Source organism: Amblyomma maculatum, chromosome 4 (genome assembly GCF_055883805.1).
Source record: "Amblyomma maculatum isolate TAMU_Amacu chromosome 4, ASM5588380v1, whole genome shotgun sequence".
NCBI lineage: Eukaryota > Metazoa > Arthropoda > Arachnida > Ixodida > Ixodidae > Amblyomma > Amblyomma maculatum.
In genome coordinates, this window is record NC_139347.1 from 161,166,737 (window position 1) to 161,190,459 (window position 23,723).

Sequence of the window (23,723 nt, forward strand, 5' to 3'; positions counted from 1 at the left end):
TCGTTACCACTCATAGCTAAGCATGTTTACTCCTTCCCAGTCAGTTGCGGTCATTACAAGTCGTCGTTTGACATATATTTCTTTCCTTTGTCATATTTAGTCATTTTATGATAATTTTATTCATCGTAATCATCATTCCTTACATCTATCAATATCTAACGTGTGATTTTCATTTATTACCAGTCACTATCAATCGTTTTCTTTTCTAATTTCCTTCCTTATACATCCGTTATTAGCAAGTGACATAGTAGCGCACAGTTCAGATGCAAAGATCCAATGCACAGATCCGACGCACAGATCCGACGCACAGATCCGACGCACAGATCCGACGCACAGACCCCCGCGCACTAATCGCGCGCACAACCCTCGTGCATGGGATTTCCTTCCATGAGCCTAGAGAGGCTTTCGCCTTTATAACAAAAGCGCTACACACAAGAACATAAGGAGGAGGACACATAGCTATATGTTGTTGTGAGTAGCGCTTTTGTTATTTTGAGATGAACATTCACCAGCTTGCTCAGTTGTCGGTCTTTATGTATTTATTCTTTAAGACGCCAAATTGTTGCATGCAGCGTGTATGGCAGGTGAAAAATCTTAACTATTGCCGGCGTCCAACCAAGCAATCATTCCAACCAACTTCTATATATCAACACATGGGTGTATCGGTATCGAATTCATTTAGATGCCTTTGCTGTTAACGTTATCTCGGGGCTGTTTCTTGAATGCATACCTCATATAGATGGGCAAAAAAAAAAAAAACATTATGTAAAGCGCGATGGCTGAAAACTGTGGATAATTGTGAAATATGATCAACGTGGCGTAGAACAGGATTAGTATACATGCTTGCTAAGTTTCTTGAAGAGTTTATTGCAAATAGCAGCTCTGGAATGCGCTGCTTTTACTAAACATACACTTCACGCTACAGAGTACGGTGCTTTCACTGTGTACGCATTTCCTAGAATAGCAGTCTTGAAGAAAAATGCGGCGGGTATGTGCTTTTCATTTACATTAAAGCACGTCAAGAACGGCGCTCAATGTATGGTAGCGAAGTGAAGTTACCGGAACTGTCTGCTTGACTACTTGCTAGCAGGCGCACTGAGCATCATTAAAATATGGCGCTGTTAAGTCAGGTTATTTTGGATTTTTGCTATCCCTTGAGCAGGATATAGGGTTAATTGGAATCCTGTATTGCATTCTTTTCTGTTATTTAGTTTACAGTGACCATCCTGCGTTGAATTCTGTGTTAGTCATTTTGTGTCTTCGTATTTTTAGCAATACTTGCTTTGACGAAGACAAGCGGGTAGTTGGTGGCTTGTGGTCTTTTGTTATCAGGTATGCAAGAATGAAGAAAAATGGCAATTTGTTTTATTAGCGTGCATGCATGCTTACAATGCTAGTAATGCTGATAGTTATATACATTTGCTGTTTTGACTGTCTCGTTAAACAAATCCTCTATATTAACGGTAGGCATGGTCCAGATAGCGTTTAAACTTGTGACCAGGAGCCAGGGTTTCAATCAATGAGATCGCATTCATCAATGCCACTGAAGACAGCAGCGCATTAAAAGCCTACAAGCGACGAAAGCGTCTAAAAACTGGGATGTCACAGACGCTTTGCCAACATTTATTCACTTCAAATGACCACCTTTTTTTCATGAGGCACATTTTGCTGACGCATCTCTCTGTGGTACACAGATAAGGATCACTGCTCCAGCAACGAAGTTTACGGGAAACATTGCTATCGACGACATCGACGTCAGGCCGGCTAAGTGTACAGCTGATGCGCCGGGTACCACAAACTTTCCACGTGCAAGTGAGTGTGAGTCCATTTATGCAGGCAACCATGATGTAAAGTAAACATTTGCGACATAAAACACACAAAGAAAATTTAAATTAAAGCAACCCACAAGAATAATGGTCCCAAAGTTGCTGTGTTATTGCACGTTAAATGCAACATCTACAATTAGAGCTGATGAAGTATCCTTTGCAGCCAGCCATATACTGGGGAATTCCACACAGGCAGCACTCGTAAGGTGTGATGCCCTAGCAAGTGCTCCTTGGATGCTCAATCTTTAGTAGATAAATTTTATTCGGATTGATGTTTACTGGGACTTAGAAAGTGATACAAAAAATGTTTTACAGCAACGTCCTCGCAACCACTATCGTCAACGCCAGTTGAAGTCGAGACTACCACGACTGAAACGACAGCTCCAACAGAAACAGGTAATTATAATTTCCCATTATATCGTGGTTTTCAGCAGTTGGTGATATTAATTGAAATGTTTCTTCTGGAAATCTCGAAACATGAAGCCCTTTTAGTTAAGGTTCAGTTTTATATACAGCACCAAAACATGACCGTGGGAAAAGAATTCAGGCATTTCTGAAGATGCTTTCTTATTCAGGTTCTCCTGCGCGTGATATATTCACAAATTTAGAAAATTTATTTCTTTAAGTTCGATTACTCACGAGCACAAAGCTTGCTCCGATTAGGTAAAAACTGACGAACTATATTTAATAAACTTTAAGATGTCTAAGTTGTTTTATATAGTTGTTAAATATAGTGCGGTTGACTAAAGTTTCAAAACTTTAGTTAACTGCAGAATTCTTCATTAAAATATGAAATTTTATACGCAAACCAAAATGTGTGCTATATTGAGTAGCTGGCTAGCAATATTTTCTAAAGACCGAAATAATTTTCATGTGATTGACATTAAGAAAATGATAAGACTATTGTGCAAATACTTCGTAAAGATACTATGTTTGGTTTTAGAAGATAAGTTTTGTTAGTACTTGTTTCTGTAACAAAAGGGAAGATGAGTGTGACATTTGAAGCAATCTTGAATAGGACAAAGAGCTTCAACAAATTGAAGCGGGCTCTGCGTGTCCCCGTTGTATATTTGAAGACTGCGCACACGTAGCAGTTAACATAGGCAAATAAAGAAAATGGCTTTAAATAAGCAGTGACAAATGAAAACGTATTGACGAAAATGTAGAAGTATACAAGCTAGCAAACTCCAGTTCACTTGAGGATGTGATGAAAATAAAGAAAATCTAAAATTGAACTCGGAGGTGGTGACCCTCGAAAATTGATTACGTAGTAAGAAGAGCATAGTTGGATTTGACTGTGCTCACCCCATTTTCGCGACCGGGTCCTGCCGCATTAAGGAGCTCTTACCGTGAAGCCAGCCATTATCCTAATCTAGTGTTCTTTTTTATGACGTAATTGGTATTTTGACGGCCATTCTGTGCTCTAGAAGCAGCCAGTCATACAAATAGGTTCCAACAGGACATTTATCCTAACATATGGGAGTTATTCATATGCGGTAATACTTCTTTGGAGCACCGTGTGCAGCCTTACGGCAGTGACCAAGTCGTAAGGGGCGTCTGGGAAGCAAGATGGTAACTGATAGTCTACTGGATGCACGTCGTCTTGCAATACGCAAAACGCTATTCTAATAGATGACAGGTAACCGACTCCCTTCTAATGCCAACACTATTTGCTGAAAGGCACTATATGTGCACCCTCGCCGTGTTTCTGATTACTAGCTCATCTTACGTTGGCTTTCCATTAAGTTCGCTTACACATGTGTGACGAGTTTCCTTCGTTATATAATAGTGGTCAAGGACGCACTGATGATTGCATGCATGACATTGAATCCAATTCATTTTTTTCCCCTAAAATTTCTGGTGCAGCTTAATCTGGTCAAGCATCGCGTTCACTCGGGGAATTGGCGTGCATCGGATGGTAAATTTTAGCTGGAATACACCATGAAAAAAAACTAGAACAAATTTCGAGAAGAACTAGTTTTAGTACCTGAACCATGTTTCTTTGTTGTTTGATGCTTTAATATTGCGACTATCTCTTCGGAGGTATTACAATGAGCGTGAACCTTTGAGACAATGAAGGTTTTTCGCACGGAAAAAAGCGCTGTCGCAAATCATTCAAAAGTACCTTATTCCTCACTGTAAGGCATTGCCACAGGTCTCAGCGCGCATGTCAAACCTCCACTAAATATCAGTTTGTCGAAAAATGCACTAAAGAGCTTGGTAAAGCCTAAAAGCAATGTAACCAGGCATCGGAATCGTCGACTTCGCCAACTTATTACTGTGCAGTGTCTACATAATAAATGGAAAGGAGACACCTTTTAAAAAAATATTGCAAGTCCTTTACACAAATTTTTGTCAATTTGAGATAGATGCGGAAGATTTTACCGAATTCTTAGGGAAAAATGTCTTAAATTGTTAGTGGGTATAGTTAATAAGAATACTCTAATATGTGAATATGAACAAGGCAGCGCTGCTTTTCATCGAAGTGTCTGCTTTTCACTTATCAAAGCAATCAAATAAAGCAAGATTACATAACATCTAAACAGGCTGGTATTAATTTTTGGACTTAAGAATAAATATGCACGTAGCCTATGTGATGTGTGCGTGCACACTTTATTAAGAAAGCTAGTTAACCAAGCATTAGATACCAATAAAATAATGTTTCGTTAGAGTTGTCAAGAGCAGATAAAAGACCAGAACACTATAGTGACAATTTTACGATTCGCAAGTTGTCCTCCAAAGCATTTTTCTTTGACATAATTAGTTTGAAATCATATGTATGCTTACTAACAATGTCGAGACTTGGTGCTTTAGTTCTAAGTGTCTTGCACTTTGGATCCGATGATTTCAGAGTGGCCGACAGCCCCCACGAAAGAGGACATGCCTTTAAAACCGACAACTGCGCCTCCTACTCCGGCGCCACCAAAACCGAAGCCTTCAGGGGAGTGTTCGCGCGGCCACTTTGACTGCCGAGACGGTGCCACCTGCATTCCGGCACTGCTTCTGTGCGACGGTGTTCGCGACTGCCCCAATGGACTAGACGAAAAGTGCGGTACGTATGCATCGGCGAGGAAACTTTGGCATCCCATCTTGGCAGCTACTTGCTGCAAATATAAGCTAACGATAGGACAGAATAAAGTGTAGTAGTGAACAGTGAGAATTAGAGAACATATATTATTTCCGATCATAAAACTGCTGATCTTTCTACCTTTCGTGAAGGTCGCTTATTTCTGAGCAATCGATAAGGGATATACTCCTTGATCATGCGCAAAGAGCACATGCTGTCCGCTTACATAAAAAATTCTCTTCGCAAATATTATCCACGGGACAATTTCGACTTGTTTAAAGAAAGAAAAGAAATGAAGCCTTTGGGCAAACTGGTCACCAAATATCATTTTAGAAGGGTCTACATGCAATTAACTCCCATTTTCGTTGATTTCGTCCCTTCATTTCTTGTTGCAGTACTCAAGCAAAATTTCCAGTTCAATTTGTTCCAACTTGCGATATCGCCATTGATGCTTTATTAATGTTTCAAATATTTTTTTGCTACTGACAACACTGGTCGGATGGATGCTTGTGAACAAAGGAAGCCAGAAAGTAGTTTCCGCTGTTTAAGATTCAAAGTTTATAATAAACGATTTCAGTAGAATGGAACTAAGGCCTTGGGAAAAGAGCCAACGATAGCGGCTCAACGCTACTATCACTTTGCTGCTTCTAAGTGGATCGAAAATCTGAAAGTGACCTTTCCGAGAAAGTAAACTCAGCTGCACTGTTTGGTAAAAACACTGCACTGATTTCTGAAAAAGCTAGCCAAATCAAGTCCACTGCGCGTCTTAAACCAGAACAAATATAATCGCATATCATGTGCACAATTGCAGTCAGTGACAGCTTGATCATATTTTTCTTCTAAAATGAACACTAGGCCAAAAACAAATTTCGGTAGGCGACGACTACTTAATATGTTAAGTACCTCATTAATAAACCTGCGTTTTAAAAGAAAATTGATCGACATACCTAAGAAGAAAGTGCGTGTTCCTGGGGACGACATATTAACAATGGCAGGTTGCGCACCGAACACACAAATTCAATGTATGGGCTAAAAAAGCCTTTTTTGGAGTACTGTGGGAAAGTGTATACCATAAGGAGAATTTCACGTCCGTTCATATCACGCAGCTGTAATAAATATGGCGCTTCTTGGTATCGATATATGCTGCAGCTGACAGTATTGAGGAAGTAATCTTTTCTCGTAGACAGAAACGAGCTCGCCTGCCACTGAGATGGGTCCCAAGAGCCATTTTTTTCGCTTAATTATTTCTCACTATACAGCAATGACACTGAGGCTCAAATTTGACAAGACCTAGAAAGAGTATACAGGGCCTAAGGCTCACTCACCGCGGCCTTTTCGGCTTGTTCTGCATTAGAAAAGTCAAATGTTTGTCTTCTCTCTACCGTATCTACGGCTTGTGGAATGCTAAATCGCGCCCAAATCACATTTTTAATTTTTGACTGTATCATTTTTTTATGCCTGCACTGTAGGAAATGCACCTCAATGCTCGGATGATGAATTCTACTGTGCGGGAGAGTACCCTGGGGCTTGCTTCCCGCGTTCATTTCTCTGCGATGAACACGATGACTGCTTTGGAGGCGCAGATGAGTCCATATGTGGGGGTACGTATACGAAACATTATGTACTACAGCAAGATTAAAGTTTATATACTGGCAGTTATTCAGATAATTTGATTACACAACTGTTTTCTTATGCGCCGATAGCTAAGGTATTTTGATATTAAGCGCACTGCGAATAATTTCACTGTAGCAAATTAATCTGAACAAAAGGTTCTAACGTATGTCTTGTCATTCAGTCAGCTGAATGCCCGTCAGTTGCAAACATTTGTTATAAATATTCCCTGAGCTGAGTGATAAAATATAGCACAACGATGAAACCGAAACAAGTTGTGGAAATTGTGTCAATTGTTTAGGTGTGTTCTTGAGTTTTCTCTTGGCAGTGCGAACGTTTTAAGAAAGCCTTTTCATTCTTATTTGTAGGATAGACACAATAATGTTTACAACATCTGAACGAAAGCAACGCAGACTGTAAAAGGTATTGGTGAATAAAGAATGCCAATTGAACGTCTGATTTTTTTGTTAGGTGCATTTATGTTCCCAAGGAATCATTTTATTTTTTTTTTATATAAAAGCGTAGCTTTGATTTCTCACTCCTGCCCCAAGATTACAATACCGGAGAGCAATGCCTTGAATTATTTTGTTGTAGCCGCAGCCTCGGGTAATATTTTCAAATGCTGGAAAATAAGCGTCAGTCTAGGCACTGAACAACTGCGTAGACGCAGTTTCGATACCCATATCGCTGCCTTCAAGCAGGGGTTTTTTTCTTTTAACTAAGTTCTTTTTTGGTGGTGCCTAGGTAACCTGCTTTAGGACAGACACTGATAAACGTGTAAGAGGAGAGAAATTGCAAGCGATATTTAAAGCCGTAATAGGTAACTGCCGTTCAAATTCTCAGTCGTGATTGTCATTTGCAGGGCGGTATGTTCAGTTCGAGAGGTTGCCGTTGCTACTTCCAAAATCTTGGTTTATTGCCACATTCCCAGCGCAATATATTTTCGCGACGCTGCGCACTTTCGAAGGCAGCTTAGACCGCTTCGTTAAAACTGATGACGTAATCCGAAGTTACAAGAGAAGTATTCATGTTTAGGGCCTTTCAGCGGAAGGCAAGACTAGCAGTTGGTAGCAGTTGGTAGCAGAAAATTAGGCGAACAGGTAAAATCAGGATATTTGTGGTGATCAAATAGATACAGCTGGCATAAGACCGAGTTAACTGGCGGGTGTAGTAAGACAGCTGATGATGATAATGAAGGTCGAAAAAAACTAAGAAGTAGTGAAGTAGCGGATTTTCCCATGAATAATTTCGGTTAAGACGGTGAATAACGGTTTAACCGAAATTGCCATTATTCAACGAGACATCTTAGATGACTACAAGGTGTCATACACGCTAAATATGTAGAAGGTTAGACTAATTACTAGGCCAATAATTACTATGCTTATGTATTGCTTTTGGCTCGCAAGTGTTGTGCAAAGAATAGCTCTCAGTGATCATTTTCTTTCTACTTTGTTTCATACAAACCTTTCTTTCCAAAACTCAAAGTCTTGACAACGCCTCACTCAACTGCTTCTGAATGTCAGCAAAAACTGAGGAGAGTGGTTGACACCAATGGAAAAAAAAACTACTTTAATTAGTTACCTAAAATTTGTGGCATGTTCGTTTCTTTGCCTATGTATTGATAACAGAGCACGCACTGACTGCTACTCAGCCAAGTTTATTTGAGAAATGTCCCCTAAGAAAGCCGCGCAAGAGTTCTGTACCTCTCAACATGAACGGAATGAACTCTTTTTTGTCGGACACATGAAGTGGCAGGAGCTAAGGCTATATTTTTGTCCATGATAGTGCAGACCTTTTTAGGTCGCTTTATGTTAATCAGCCGAAAGATACTAGAACACTGGCATTCACAATACACGAAAAAACTGAAAGCAGCAGGTACACAAAGCCTAAGCATGAATGTCAGCAAACAGTACTTAAATGAAACGTTTGTCAAACAATTCTTTATGGCAGAGAAAAAACTAAACTCAGCAGGAACACAAAACCTAAGCCTTGATGTTAACACGCTAAATAGAACGTCTTGTCAACAGATTAATTTTTCCAAAGCAATCGATTACATTTTTCGAAGGAATCCATAGGTAGTAATTATATTTATGAGGCAAGCCGGGGGAAGAAAAGTGAAGATCAGAAACCTCGTGTGTGTGGCTTCCGACGACTGTTTTTCCAGATGTGCTAATAACGCACTGGCATATAGTAACTGTGCTGGGTTTCTAAAACGTTGTTTTTGACAAAGAAACGCACATTGATGGCTCTTTTGTGCTGCCAGCTTGCAGGTGCTTGCATTGTCAGCTTCCAGGTCCTGACAATGTGTAAATTCTTGTCGCTAGGTACTGTAGGCTTAGACAAATGACGTGCTTTTTCTGTCTCACGGCATACACTTTTTGTGCTCATCTTTTTCTCAAACAGTATGCCCCGACTTCTTGTGCATGAACGGAGGCGTGTGTACGTGGACCGAACATGAACTGAGCCCGGTTTGCAATTGTCCAGAGGGTTTCAAAGGAAGTCGCTGTCAAGTAATCGCTGATCCGACGAAGAACAAGCAGGCCGTCAAAGGTGACTCCCGATTGTTCATCTCAGCGTTAATATACCTGAAAGCTTTACTGAATTGCCCACAAAGTGATTGTTTTCAATGCAGTGTTGCAGTGGTTTCAGTGCATAAAATTATATTTGATTGCGTTCCTTGAGTTATCGCAATGAACTCCTGTGCGAGCTGTTTACTCCAAATTCTCCATTTTCCCCGTTGCATCGATGGAATATCAGAGTCACTTTAGTGAGTTTCCCCTGCGCTTATGCTAGACATTTTTTCCTCAAATTAATTAAATTTTATTTTGAACATACTGCTAGACTCTTACGAGGCTGCTGCAGCATGGTATGACAAGTATATCACAAAATATCAGTTCAGTCGTTCAGTCCTGTCCGACTCTTCGTGACCCTCTGGACCATGTCACGCCACGCTTTCCGGTCTCTCACCATCTTCCTAACATCACAAAACTTCATCTGCAGTGCCTCCAGGATGCCATCTAACCATCGCGTTCGCTGCCTACCCCTTCACCGGCGACCCTCAACCTTTCCCAACATCAAATCTTTCTCCAGCGACTCCTCTCTTATCATTAGATGACGAAAGTAGCTGAGCTTTAACTTTAGAATTTGACCATCCAATGAGCAGTCAGGGTTTATGGTCGACAATATCGACTGATTTGATCTTCTGGCAGTCCAAGGAACTCTCAAGAGTCTTCTCCAGAACCACAATTCAAACGCGTCAATTCTTCGGCGGTCAGCCTTTTTCACAGTCCAACTCTCGCATCCATACATCACAACTGGAAAGACCATAGCACGAGTTATACGGATCTTGGTTGGCAGACTAATGTCTCTGCTCTTTACTAGGCGGTCAAGGCTAACCATTGCTCTCTTTCCCAGAAGCAGGCGTCTCCTAATTTCATGGCTGCAGTCTCCTTCCGAGGTAATCTTGGAGCCCAAGAACAGAAAATCTGTCACAGCTTCCACTTCTTGTCCATTGATGCTCCAGGACTTGATAGGGCAAGACGCCATATTTGTCGTTTTAATGTTCAGTTTAAGCCCAAACTTCTCACTCTCTTCTTGTACGCGCATCAGAAGTCTCTTGAGTTCCACTTCACTTTCTGCCATTAAAGTGGTATCATCCGCATATCTAAGCTTGTTGATACGTTTTCCAGCAATCTTCACTCCAGCTGAAGACTCGTCCAGACCGGCCTTCCTCATGATGCAATCTGCATATAGGTTAAATAGGCAGGGCGACAGTATGCAGCCTTGCCTCACTTCTTTCTCGGTCGGAAACCAATCAGTAAGGCCATGCCCAGTTCTGACTGTGGCCTCATGCCCTTCATACAGGTTCCTGAGGAGACAGATGAGGTGAATTGGAACTCCCATCTCTTGGAGAGCTTGCCACAATCTGCTGAGATCTACGCAGTCAAACGCTTTTGCATAATCAATAAAGCAGAAGTAGATGGGTTTCTGGAACTCTCTTGCTTTTTCCATGATCCAGCGAAGGTTGGCAATTTGGTCTCTAGTTCCCCTGCCCTTGCGAAATCCTGCTTGCACGTCCGGAAGCTCCCGATCCACATACTGCTGCAGCCTACCTTGGAGGATTTTCAACATCGCCTTGCTAGAATGCGAAATAAGCGCGATCGTGCGGTAGTTGGAACAATCTTTGGCACTGCCTTTCTTTGGAATGGGGATGTAAACTGACCTCCTCCAATCATGTGGCCACTGCAGGGTTGTCCAAATCTTCTGACATAATGTATGTAGAATGTTAACAGCGTCATGGTCGAGGTTTTGAAGCAACTCAGCTGGAATGCCATCAATTCCGCTAGCTTTGTTCTTAGCAAGGCTGGCTAAGGCCCATTCAACTTCACTCTTCAGGATGCCCGGCTCGAGATCAGTAATCACAACTGTCTTATGTTGGGTTTGCACATTCGGGTCCTTCTTGTACAGTTCTTCTGTGTATTCCTGCCACCTCTTCTTTATCTCTGAGGCTTCAGTGAGGTCCTTGCCTCGTTTGTCCTTTATCACGCCCAGCTTAGCACAGAAGCTTCCTTTGATATCTTTGATTGTCTCATACAGAGCTCTTGAGTTCCTTAATTGGCTGTTGTCCTCAACTGCTTGGCACTGTATGTTCAGGAAGGCATTCTTATCTCTCCTTGCTATTTTCTGAAAATCCGCATTGAGAACCTTGTATCTTTCTCTTTCCCCCATAACTTTTGCCATCCTCCTTTCCTCAGCTATTTGCAAAGCTTCTTCAGATAACCAGTTTGCTTTCTTGCATTTCGTTTGCTTTGGAACTATCCTTAGTAGCAACTTCTTGTATTATATCACGAACATTGGTCCACATCTCTTCGGGACTTCTGTCTTCTAGATCTGTCTTCTAGATAACGAAATATACAAGCACTAAATGAAACTTGCGCAGCGAAAAAAAAAAAACAATGCATATTATTCATCATGTGTTGTAATTCCCATTTTTATCGTGTGGCATACATTGCAACATGTGTACCGATGACATCAAATTTGCTGACAGCAGTACAGAAAAGTCAGGGTTTGGGATTAAGGTAAAGGATTCATCGTCATCTTCACCAGGACTGTGCTCAACTGCAGGCCGAAGGCCACTCTAATTAACCTGGTCCTATGCTAGGTGCATCCGCTCGACTACTGGGAACTTTTTAACCTCACCCGCCCACCTAACTTTCTGCCGTTCCCTGCTACGCTTTCCTTCCCTTGCAATCCACTTTGTTACCTTAAGCAAAAATTGGTTATCCTCCCTTCGCACTACATGCCCAGCCCATGCCCATTTCTTTTTCTTGATGTCCAATATAATATCATTAACTCGAGTTATTCTCTGACCCACTAAGCACGCTTCCTAACTCTTAAGATTCCACCTACCATTTTTTGCTCTATAGCACTCTGCGTTGTCCTCACCTTAGGTAGAAACCTTTCGTTAGTCTACGCGTTTTAGCCCCATAGCTGAGTACCGGTAAGAAGCTACTAGTTTATAATTTCCTCTTGAGCGATACCGCTAAGCTGCTAGTCATAATATTCAAGTCCTTGCCAAATGCGCTCTATCCCGACCTTATTCTCCTATAGTTATTGCTCTTTTATAGCACGGATCTGCGGTTGCTACCCGTCGCACGACAGGTAGTAAGCTATTACGGCAGGTTAGAAAGAAAACTGCGAAAGGATTCAGAGCTACAGCATCCTTAGCTAGCACATTCCATTCTCTAATTGCTAGCGCGAGAAAGTATTAATAAAGGTGTCAGTGTGGAATTTATACTCAACTAAATGCTGTGCATGTTTGGTTTTTGTATTTATTTTAGAGGAAGGAACTAAGTAAAGCTCAGAATCTGTTTTCAAGCATCTTTTATCGTAAGTAAGAGGAACTTGAGGCGCGAATTTCGGGCACGATCACAATAGTAGCGAGGTTCGCATTGCTGAAAACCTCAGTTAGGGAGTAAATACGGTAAATTTTCTCAAATATAAACCTTGCGGCTTTCCCGGTGTTCCCTTTCTTACTTATTTATGCATTGCTGTGTGTGCGGAAACCAACACAAGGTGTTGTACTCAAGCACAGACCATACAAGAAGAAAACATGTTAGCTACTTGGTGTCGGAGGAGGCAGACAGGATTGACTACTTAAGAGAAAAAAGATGGAAAATGCTTTTGATAAATTCTATTTCAAATCGAAGGAGATGATGACAACGAGATATTTGTATAACTTAACTGCATTTTATGACTTATTTTCAGCTTAATATTGGAAGACAAGCGGGGTCTGTTCCATTGACAAATCATAGAAAGTGATTACCTGAGATTCAGTCGTTTACCACTTTCAACATTTTGCTTTTTGACCAATTGCCTTGTTTAGGTTTATCTGATCGTCATGTGACTTTATTTCTTTGTAAACAACGCATTCATTTGTGAATATTCGAACTGTTTCGTTGAAATTTGATGTTAGGTCGTTAATCTAACGAAGAAATAAAGTAATTGCTATTAGCGTTCTTTGGGGTACGCCGGACATTACTTTCTGCGATGCTTGATCGTCATAGTGCACGTATTGGTAGCAGTCATAAAGATAACCTTTTATCCAGTTTGTTACTCTATTGTAACCAAGAAAGTGGCGAAGCTTAAACATCTGTTTCGGGTGCGATACGGGATCAAATCCTTTTGATAAATCAAGGAATAAGATGTCCACCTGGCGGCACTTGTCGAGAGCAGATGTGAGATCGATCGTGGGCAGAAAGTAGGTGTGAAGGGACGGCCTCTGCTGTATTAAGCAAATCCGACATAGTTTCTTATGGTGTCATTCTCATTGGTCCTGAAAGTAGCTCTGTCCCCAGGCTATTGACCAACGCTGATCTGTGACGTAAGCAAGGTGCGATGGCCCTGCCATCGCCAGGCTAGGCCAACTGGTGGCGAAAGAAAGGTTTATCGCCCCTAGGAATATAATGAACCAAATGATTTCAAAGCAGTTTTTTGGTTGCACAGGATACCTATAATGTCATTATTTCTAGAGTAAATATGAACGCCGTAGAAAAGATTGCAAAAATATGAAATCTCATTACAGAGACCAGTATATTTAAAACACTGCGAAACGTACAGGAGACGCAAGTCAGGAGTACGAAGCACAGAAATACGTGCAAGAAAAAGTTACCAAAAGAATTTTCCTGACTCAGAAAGCACAAACAAAGGTGGCCGATTGCCAAAAATTAGCCAGAGCTTTGAAGAAAAAGTGGGACAAAAATAATATCATTTTGAAATTATTATATATTTGGAGCAACAAAATAAATGTGTGTTGTAAATACTGACATAAACATAGAGCTCAAAACCTGGATCCATCATTAGCCAGAGCGGCTAAGGATACAGATGACTTTCCAGCACCACAGCAAACATTTTCTGTGGAAATATCCCTATTCGGATTTTCCTTATCCGTTCGGTGTTTTTCGAAATCGCGACAGCTTCTCGTGTAGTCCCACATGCTGCCGTGCCGGCTGCATTCCCTCTTTTAATACTGCCGACCAAATGATAGAAGTTTTTGAGCTCAGCATGTTAAAGGAACCGCGGCCACCAGACCACCAAGATCCCCTGCATGCTCGCACATGCCCCGTTCGCTGACGCCGGCATCATCTGCGCCCTCGTCGGCTACAGTGGGCCGTTTCGATCATTAGTCATGATTTTTGCCCCGCCGGGGTGGTGCAGTGGTAAGACGCCCGACTACTGTGCCGGAGTACCCGGGTTCGAACCCGACCTCGGCGGCTGCGTTTCGATGGAGGCGAAACGAAGAGGCGTCGTGTGCTGTGCGATGTCAGCGCACGTTAAAGATCCCCAGGTGGTCGAAATTACTCCGTAGCCCTCCACTACGGCTCCTCTTTCTCTCTTTCCACTTTCACTCCCATCTTCCTCCCTTCCCTTACGGCGCGGTTGCGGTGTCCACAGAAATCAAATGAGACAGACCGCGCCTTTCCCTTCCTATAAATAATTCAGTTTTTTTTTGTCATGATGTTTGCTTAGGCTGCATGCCTTGAACGACCAGTATTAGCCATGGAGGCGAAACGAAGCGGCGTCGTGTGCTGTGCGATGTCAGCGCACGTTAAAGATCCCCAGGTGGTCGAAATTACTCCGTAGCCCTCCACTACGGCTCCTCTTTCTCTCTTTCCACTTTCACTCCCATCTTCCTCCCTTCCCTTACGGCGCGGTTGCGGTGTCCACAGAAAAACAAGTGTGACAGTTACCGCGCCTTTCCCTTCCTATAAATAAATCAGTTTTTAAATCAGTATTAGCCAGCAAATTACGCGCATGTGGCCATTTATCGAGGTTACATGAGAATCTTGCGCGATTTGGAGAAACATCAAGCAGATATTGAGCCTCTCGACGGCATGTATGGCTTCAGGACACTTATTTTTATCGCCATTTTTAAGATACTCCTATTTCGAAATGACATTTAATACTCCCTCAATCTGTTCTAGAATATTCATTGTTGCTCTGCATCAAAGGAAGACATCATAGGGGCCCTGTGAACTCCGAAAACTCCTTTGAAAAGATTCGCTTCTATGTTCTCGTATGGGAGCTAAGGCTGCTGTCTCACCAAGTCAGCTGCAGTGACTGTTAAGTGCTCCCTTTGTTTGGAAACAGGGTATTGGTTCATAATGCAGGCATAAGAATCCCACCAGCAGAGTCCGCAGCAGTGATAATGCTACAGCGTAATGTGGCAACTATCCTTTTACCATTATATAAAGGTTTAGTATTCCGCTTTGCTTGAACAAGTGGAACAGTGCTTGCTCGTAGTTATTTCGGAGAACAGAAAACTATGCACCATATTATTTGTGATGCGCGTTGAGGACAGAAAGTTAAAGATAAGCTCTAGCTTCATGCCTTAATTTGCATATACTTCACTTTCTCTTTTTTCTTATTCTTTCAGGTGCTGGAAGTACTAGTTCTATTGTGACAAGCATTCTGTTGGTTTCAACTTTAATTATAATAGGGGCTGTTGCCGCCTTCGTCTTCCTGAGAAAAAGACGTGCTAGCCAAAGGTGAGATTTAGTGATGAAGCTGCTATTCGTATTTTTTGCGGTGTCGATAGTTCCTTACCTAAGTTCTTTGATTTACTGCCAAGCGGGACGCCTTATTCTTTTTTACGTTTATGAACCAGGTTTCTTTGGGAATAACAGGTAAGGACATCTTTTCAAGACACACAGGCAGTTTTTTTTCTAATTCGCCATTAGGCGGTACAAATAAGCAATGACAACGGACAAGAACTAACTAAACCAGCACTTAGTCACCATTTATACATGTGGTACGAGTTCACTGCTCCTCAGGGTTCAAGAGCTCGCACCCTGAACGCACAAAACCTAATTTATTTCTTACGGCATTCTAATTTATGTACATAAAAGTGGAACCTACGCGAAAATATTTCGCATGCGTAGTGAAAATGAAGTGGATTATAAGTAACGATATCCTATTTGTGAACTGCAAATACGTTGTATCTGGTCAGTCTGTCAGTCTGCACCTTCTTCATTTTAGTGCATACGCTTAAATCTAAATGTTCCGCTGAAGAACATCTATTAAGAGATGCTTTCACCCCAATCACTTGGCTTGGCCAACAGAGAACGGACCAGGCTTTGATCTGGTGTATTCGTCAAATGGAATTCTGCGAGCAGGCCTTCCGTGTTTCGTTCTACGTTTGTGGATAAAATATCTTTCGCAGCTAATTGCCACTACCAAAAATGGAACTATGAAACCGAACGTCGGTGGCGATCTATTTCGCAGCCAAGGTTGATACAAACGCGAGTCGCTTCCACTAGCCACCTTACTGCTGTGAGTTTTTGTAGAAGGAAACTGCACGTTCACCTATACAATATGCCGCTGACATGAAGCAGGGATACAGATTCCTATAGCCTGATGTCCTAACTGCGGGAAAATTTAAACAGCTCTGAACTTCAAAGCACAGTGTGGCGTTCCATGACATCAGCTAGAACAATGACTTTGCAAATACGGCGAGTTCGCCGATGTGGCGAGGTAATGCCGCCAGGGAGTTTGCCATAATTCCAGGCAGTGGATGGAGTAGTGCGACGAGACAAGTGATGCTTTCTTCGATCGGCCACACGAGCCGATGCGGCAAATCTGCGTTTGTAGTATCCGCTGCAGATTGTAATTTTACACTGATCGCTCTTGGAATTTTTGTTTTAAATTCCACTGCTTTCTCGCTTTCTCATTAACAAATCTTGGTGTGTGGGGGGGGGGGGGGGGGGAGGCGGCGGGGCCATTCAAATAATGTGCAAGTGGAAGCCTTCTGGAGGGCGGATGCTGTGGGTGTGTTGATTTCCTAGCAGCTTTGGGAGAGTTAAGCTGGAAACGCGGTTCTCTGAAGTGAGGCATACTGGATGCTTTCTTGCCTAAAGTGGAGTGCTACAGTGCTACTAACGCAAGAAAAAATGGTCATTTGCGCTTGGATTTTGATGCAGAATAATTACTGCGACTGTGCTGGTTGTTCTGGAGTTTAACTGGGGTGCTTTTGTTTTATTTCCAGCCAGAGTGTGGCCTTGACGCATGACTAAAGCAGTTGATCCTTACACTATTTTTGCGCGGCCCATTTTGGTTCAGAGGTTTTTTTGTTGTGAAGCTCTCCAAATTGCGCGTACATTATTCGTGCTCATTACTACCTTGCTGACAGCCATTTTATTGTTAGTATAGATTAGTGCTGGGGGGCGGGGGGGGGGGGGGGGTGACAGTACCTATGTTTGAAAGAGGATGTTGAAGAAGTAAATTTTTTTTCTGGCCCAGAATGATTGAAAACGTGTTATCTAATTGCTGGTTCCCCTGACAACAACGCGAAATGTCACATGTATAGGGTTCGGGCTTATACTCCCGTCGTTTTCTTTTCAGAGACTCGCAAATGCTTGTGAACACAGCTGTGTATGATCCTTCAGTCGAGGAAACACGTGAGTGACTTAGCACAATGTTTGCTAAATTTTTCCCGAATTAAGAATAGATGTACACACAAACACGTCGTTTACGATTACTTTGCATTGTTTTTGCCGTCTAAAAATTTGCTGCCCCTATGTGTAAGCCGAATCTCGTAGTGTTTAAAAAGACTGGTCTGTTACTGCGTCTGCCGGGGTGGGGAAACTTTTTCCTTCTCTTTTTTCTGTACAATTTGTTGTCAATGTCTTTATTATGTGTATTTGAATTAGGTTCTTACCATAATCTGCTTGTATGAGCTTACAGGTAGACTGTGCACATGTTCTCAATTTTTTCCATTACATGCTGCTGAAAATTTTTTGACCCTGAATTCATTGTTAGGAAACTTAAGGTACATGACATATAACAACTCTAAAGCCGGTGGCAAGTTATCGCCGCCATGTTTGCAGTTTTTCCTCCCAGAATATGTCGGTGACTAGGTGCCTCTGTCTAGAGGCAAAGAGGCGCGATAGTGTCAGGAGCAGAGGAGGTGAGCAGGCCCCCTTGAATTGTGGCACATTTCAGGCCACTGCCTGGTATCAGAGCGGCGAAATATCTGTTCAATTTTTTGCGCCAAATGGCATCTCTTAATATGATGGTGGAGACAGCGCACTGAAAATTTCATTTCGGTACTGATGTTTATGCGAAGTCGTTGGTGAAGACCAGATTCTTAAGAGTTTCGATCACACGTCATATATTTCCTTAACTTGTTTCCTACTACTTCAAAAAATGCAAGCTATTTTATTATAAAAGATACAGTGGATACAGAAGCACTTTGCTTTCCAACCATCTACTCCACACAACTGCCTTTTCATGACACTGTTCCTCAGCCAAGGCAATTTCAAATTATATGCAGCACAGGGCGTATGCACATTTTGCAAATACCCCTCCACGGTGGCGTTGTGATTGAGGTGCTCGACTACTGTACCAAATGATTAGGTCTAATCCTGGCCGCAGCGGACGCTTTTAAATGGAGACAAAACGCAAGGCGCCCGTGTGTTGTGCAATGCCAGTACATATTGAAGAAGGTGGTCGAACTTCTGGGAGCCTTCCACTATGGCATCTATTCTAGCCTGTGTCGCATTGAGATGTAAAGCGCATAAACCAGCCATAGATTTTTCAAATACCGTGTAGCGCACTCACTAGCATTACAGTTTATTAAAACTCGGCGTAAAATATTAGTATCTCTTTCTTTTAAATACTAAGAAACTATCAATAGCTCCTGATCTGTATCTTAGCCGATAAAGGGCAGCTGAACAAGGAAGAGGAGCACAAATTCACTAACAGCATATTTTGGCGAACTAATATCTTCAAATTTCCTTTTTTCGGCGCATCAAACCAGCGTGGATTTAGTTTGGTCATCTCTCGTTCAAATGCCTTAGAACATGATGTTCAATGACTAGCTGTTTTGATCATGATTTGTTGTTTGTTTTTCTGCATACATGAAAGCCCCTCTGCCATGTTCCTTAACTGTGCCTGCATTACATTCGAAATAGACAGATGCAAACGATACCAGGAAATTCTTGGCGTGTATCCTAATGAGTGCAAGGCTTTTATTTCTGTGAATTAAATCGTTACACCATTTGACTCCACATTTCCACCAAAGTAGGTGCTAATTAGAAAGCTGGACATCGAACTATATTTGTTTTGGCAGAAGTTAAGAGACGAGTTTTATAAAAGGTCCCCACGCTTCTGTGTTCGTTCCTCTTTATTTTGCAGATTTTCTGTGACTGAACGGTGCATTTGATCTGAAGATATACAAGGTTTTGTGTATAAATTGTATAAAATAAAAGTCGTCCTTTTTATAAATTTTATTCCGTTTTGCTATGAACGATTTGTTTCAATAAATATGTCATCTCTGTTTTCGTGTCTGCCTTGCAATGGTTTGAAGTCATGATGCTTTCAAAGCAACGCTTCAAGACTTCTAAGTTACTGTTGTTGAATGATTTACATACGCAAATTGTCGACATGGAAGCCAGAAAAGGTGCACTTTCATTATGAGGTTGCTGTTTTATTTCCTGCTGTTATCACAATTATTTTGCTGCGAAGCAATTAACCTATGCTTGTTGTGGCCCAAACATATTTTATGATATTACTTACGTAGGATAGTACTGTGGTGTTAGTGCCCATTAAGGAACTACATAAGGCCGAAATTATCTACAAGCCTCCAGTCCGATGTTTCTCATCGTCTGATGGGATTCTGGTTATGAAACTCCTTAAATTATAAGCCATATAACTCTGTTGACCAACTGAAGTAGAGTACTAACACAAAAGCTTTCTAGAAATCCGTTTGTAGCGGTCAGAATCAATAAATATTATTACCATAATGTAGTTGTCTTTGTGCATTCATTAAATAATCAAATATTGACATAAATCTTCGAAGGAAAGAGTTATCATTAGAAGCACGAGATGCTGTTAACTTCCAACATCGACAATAGAAGTCGTACATGGGTCCGCAGTTCTACAATATCAAAACCAACTATACGGCTCAAAAAGTAACCTTCTATATTTGGCTTTAGACGATATACAAATAATCTGAACAGCAAAATGAGTGCCCTCTGGACGGTGGCTTTGGAATGATTGGCACAACTATGGCGGTAGAAATAAGGCCACGGCTACTCTGTTTACGCCATAGAGTAGTGTGAAAGGGCATATGGTTTCAGAAATGTCAGAGACATCGCTAGTTTCACTGCGTGGTCAATGTTTAAATTTGGCTGTAAACCCAACTCAAGTGCTTGGTATATTTGCTTCGCATGCCGAAAAAAGTGGCTTTTTGCGGTTAAAATATGATCTCACATAATCATGTACTGCACTATTTTGTGGGAACACGGGAATCCGGAGAGCATTAAAACAGATTAGGCGGCATAAGCGTCCTAAATTTATAGGAATGAAAAACATTAAGATGTACACTTTGGCTAAGCCCGGGCATGCAAGAAGAAGCATGATTCAGAACATGCCTAAATAAGTTTAGATTTAGTTTACTACGTGTTTTGTTATGCTTAGCTTAATAGTTGACGTATTTGTGATTGCTGCAACGCGTTTGAATATCATGCTGCTATCCTGGAACTAGCCCACAAGAAAGCGTTTGACCAGGTTAGCTGCCAAATTCTATTTTCAGTATTGAATTATTTAAATGTAGTCTCAGTAATAATAACGGGAGTTCAAATTCTTTACGCAAACCATTCCACTAGCATCGTGCTAAATAATTAGGTCACAGAAAAGGCTTTCATTTCAAATCTTCTGTTAACCAAGGATTTTCGCTTTCTCCTCGGTTATTTGCATCTACATAGAGCAACGTAGTTCAAACCTGATTTAGAATGAAAGGATTAGATGATCTAGACATATGAAAAGTGATGTAAAGGTATTCTCTTACACTGGCGATATAGCCATTTTCTCTCATTACAAGGAATGCTTTTCAGAGGCAATCGAAGATGTTACTCGATTTTGTAAGCAAACGCCCAGCGAAGTCAAACGGCACAAATGTTCGGGGCTCGGGCATGTGGCCTGGAGAAACGTATCTTCCCTTTTCAAAAATATTTTGTCGCCTGTCAGACCTGCGAGATTTGGAGTATCGCTCGAACAATACAAGGATACGAATGATTACTGGAGTAATGAATGTGAACGTATGCAGCTGAAAACAAGAAAGGGAGCTTACCTTTATTTATTAATGTTTGCGCGTTCATATGTGTACAGTTTGTTAATTGTTGCAGAAGTCTCGTATGTATTGAGAGCTCTATCCCTGTCAAGGGTTAGCGCGCAGAAAGTTGTCTGATTTCAAGCTGTTTTCGGCTGGAGTGTGGCTCGAGATAAAACGAGTCGTACAAATTTGTTTCGCTCAGTGAAAAGGGGGAGGATTTGGCTTCAGCCATTTATTTTTACTTCAATTTGTGTGCAGTTTTATGTTGTTATGTTATCAAAGGAATCATTCACTGCGTATGGGTTTCCAAGTACACTGTGTCATTACATGCGAGATTTGTTGGTAACGTATAGCGCCATGCAAGTGGTTGGGCTTTTTTATCATGTTAAAAGGGAGATTCCGAATGAAACACTTAAGTACTGTAACCCAAACACACCTTTAAAAAATCTGATTATATTACGTAGCCAGTGTCTGTGTATCATTCATTACACTTTGCACGAACATGTAAAAATAGCCTAATAAGAGTTAAGAAGATGCGGGCACGATTGTCTGGCAACAGTTTCTTCTTTCTTTTATACAGTGGTACATTACCTCTTATGTCATGGTTGGTAAGAAATGCTTCTTTTCCCCATGGTCATTGGACTGCTTGCTTTACCGTGAATCGGAAGCCAGTATGCTCCTTGACTGCTGGGATGCAGTATTTCTCCGTTATATTTTACAGAGAATTTTAAAATATAGCCTGCCAATTCCGGCGTATGGCATATGGTTACTGCCTTTCAGAAAACAGATGGTGTGCCATCCTAATCATGTTTCTTTGACTCCACGAGCGAGGAAATTGAGAATCACAGTGAGACACGCCGACGTGCATGCTCGCTTGGCGAGGGAGTATTTCATTCAAAGTGTTACTCACCCGAAAGCAAGCTATAATACCCAAAGTGAGAAACCTTAATGGATGCTCATTTTGATCGTACTAGCGGACCTAAACTTTTTAAACCCAGTGCAGCCTTACCTTTGTCTTGCGCTCTCAGTGGTATTGTACTTAATTTTATATGTTTACACCAGTATTTTTCCTCGTCGTGAAAATAAAATTAAGGCTAAATCGGCGATTGTCGTGCTTGCCCCATGGAAGCTGATCTGTTTGTTCTGGTGCTGCTTCGAAACACAGTCGTGTCAATGTTTTTTTTAACTATTGACAGATCATACTTGCACACTCTGTTGACACAATCTGTCCACAATCCTTTTAAATGCCATTTATGACAGAAGTGTCTTCGCAGTAAAATATTCTTGCTTTGGATATTATCATGCACTAAAGCATGTGTTTGGGAAATATTCGTTTCCTAGACAGCAGTGGGCTTAATACGCTGAAAAGGACGATCTCTCAAGTGTTTTAAATCCAGTTATACTGTGGAAGTTGAGTTTAAGAAGCCTTGCGTGAAGCTGACTTCATTTGCAACGGATGTAGTCGGCGCTGTTTTTTCTTTCGCCCCAGCCTGGCCTGTATAGCTCACACACGTGGATTCAAAGAGCGGTATTTTAGACCGAGGTGCTTCTGTCAAAATGCTGGGAGTAAAATAGGTACGAAGCTCCTGGGTGGTGTCTAACGGCTCCCAGCACTGTTGGAAACGCATGGCGCGCCTTATCCAAGGCATAAAAGAGGACACCCTCGTAAATGCGGTCGGTGTTCGCGGCGAGGCGCATGCGTAGTTGAAGGCGGCGACGCCCAGCTGGACAGCCTTTCCCTTGCGGTTGAGTCCGGTGAGAGGTCCCCCAGAGTCACCCTGCGCACAAGATGAATCTCTTATCAAGGAAGCGTTGACGAATTACCTCTGCATAATGGCATAAAATGCTTAGCTTCGGTAAAAGGCAGAGAAAGAAACTGATGTGTGCCAAGTGCGTTATTACAAAACTGGTCCTTTCTGCTCGTTCATCAAACGGTTGCCATAGTAACAGTGACGCCAGCCGCTATTGAGACAGCCAAGCGGGGGGAGAAACGACGACATCCTCAAGAGCTACCCCTTTGGAAGAGCATCTATCGACTATCGTCTCTGGCCCGCCATTTGTTCCTACGACATCGCTTTCGAACCTGCATATGACGTTACATTTCAACTACTTTGTACCAACATTTTGACGCAACGCTTGTTTGCGCAGTGTTGAGTTGCAGTCGCATGATTTCGCTTCCTTTTATTATGCACCTTCTAGTCAAGTTGGAGGCTTGTTTGCGGTATATATAAACGGAGGTTATTTTTCACTACCAATTAAAACCTGTAATTGTATAATGTGTAATAAATACGACCAAAAATGTGTTTAGCTTTCAGCCAATCTCAATGCTGAACCGCCAAGTAAATATATGCCAACAGCATGTCAAAGGGTACTTTCGCATGCCTTAGTCGGTATAAATGGTGGCAAGCCCCCACTAGTTTTTTAATTGCTGCCACTGCCGGCAATCCCGAATCCGGAAGGCCAAAAGCAGTCATTAAGCAACGTACAAACAAATTTGTGGCTATTGAAAAAAATTCGCATTTTTGAACTTACATCGCAGATGTCCTTGTTTTTAGTCCAGGCGCAAATTATGGTTGAAATGTTGATGCTGGCTGCCGTGGAACCCGGA

At 41.8% G+C, this 23,723-nt stretch overlaps 1 protein-coding gene across 1 annotated transcript in view; it reads left to right on the forward strand.

The window, feature by feature from the left end:
- Window positions 1–19,323, forward strand: part of LOC146193372 (MAM and LDL-receptor class A domain-containing protein 1-like) — a 193,511-nt gene extending 174,188 nt beyond the window's left edge. The window contains exons 58-65 of the mRNA XM_084600529.1: window positions 1,695–1,812; window positions 2,142–2,222; window positions 4,678–4,878; window positions 6,363–6,494; window positions 8,908–9,054; window positions 15,440–15,551; window positions 17,404–17,459; window positions 19,198–19,323. Of these exons, the coding sequence (XP_084456655.1) occupies window positions 1,695–1,812; window positions 2,142–2,222; window positions 4,678–4,878; window positions 6,363–6,494; window positions 8,908–9,054; window positions 15,440–15,551; window positions 17,404–17,459; window positions 19,198–19,208 (858 nt within the window). The 3' untranslated portion in view covers window positions 19,209–19,323. The remainder of the gene's footprint in view (window positions 1–1,694; window positions 1,813–2,141; window positions 2,223–4,677; window positions 4,879–6,362; window positions 6,495–8,907; window positions 9,055–15,439; window positions 15,552–17,403; window positions 17,460–19,197) is intronic.
- The last annotated feature ends 4,400 nt before the right edge of the window (window positions 19,324–23,723 follow it).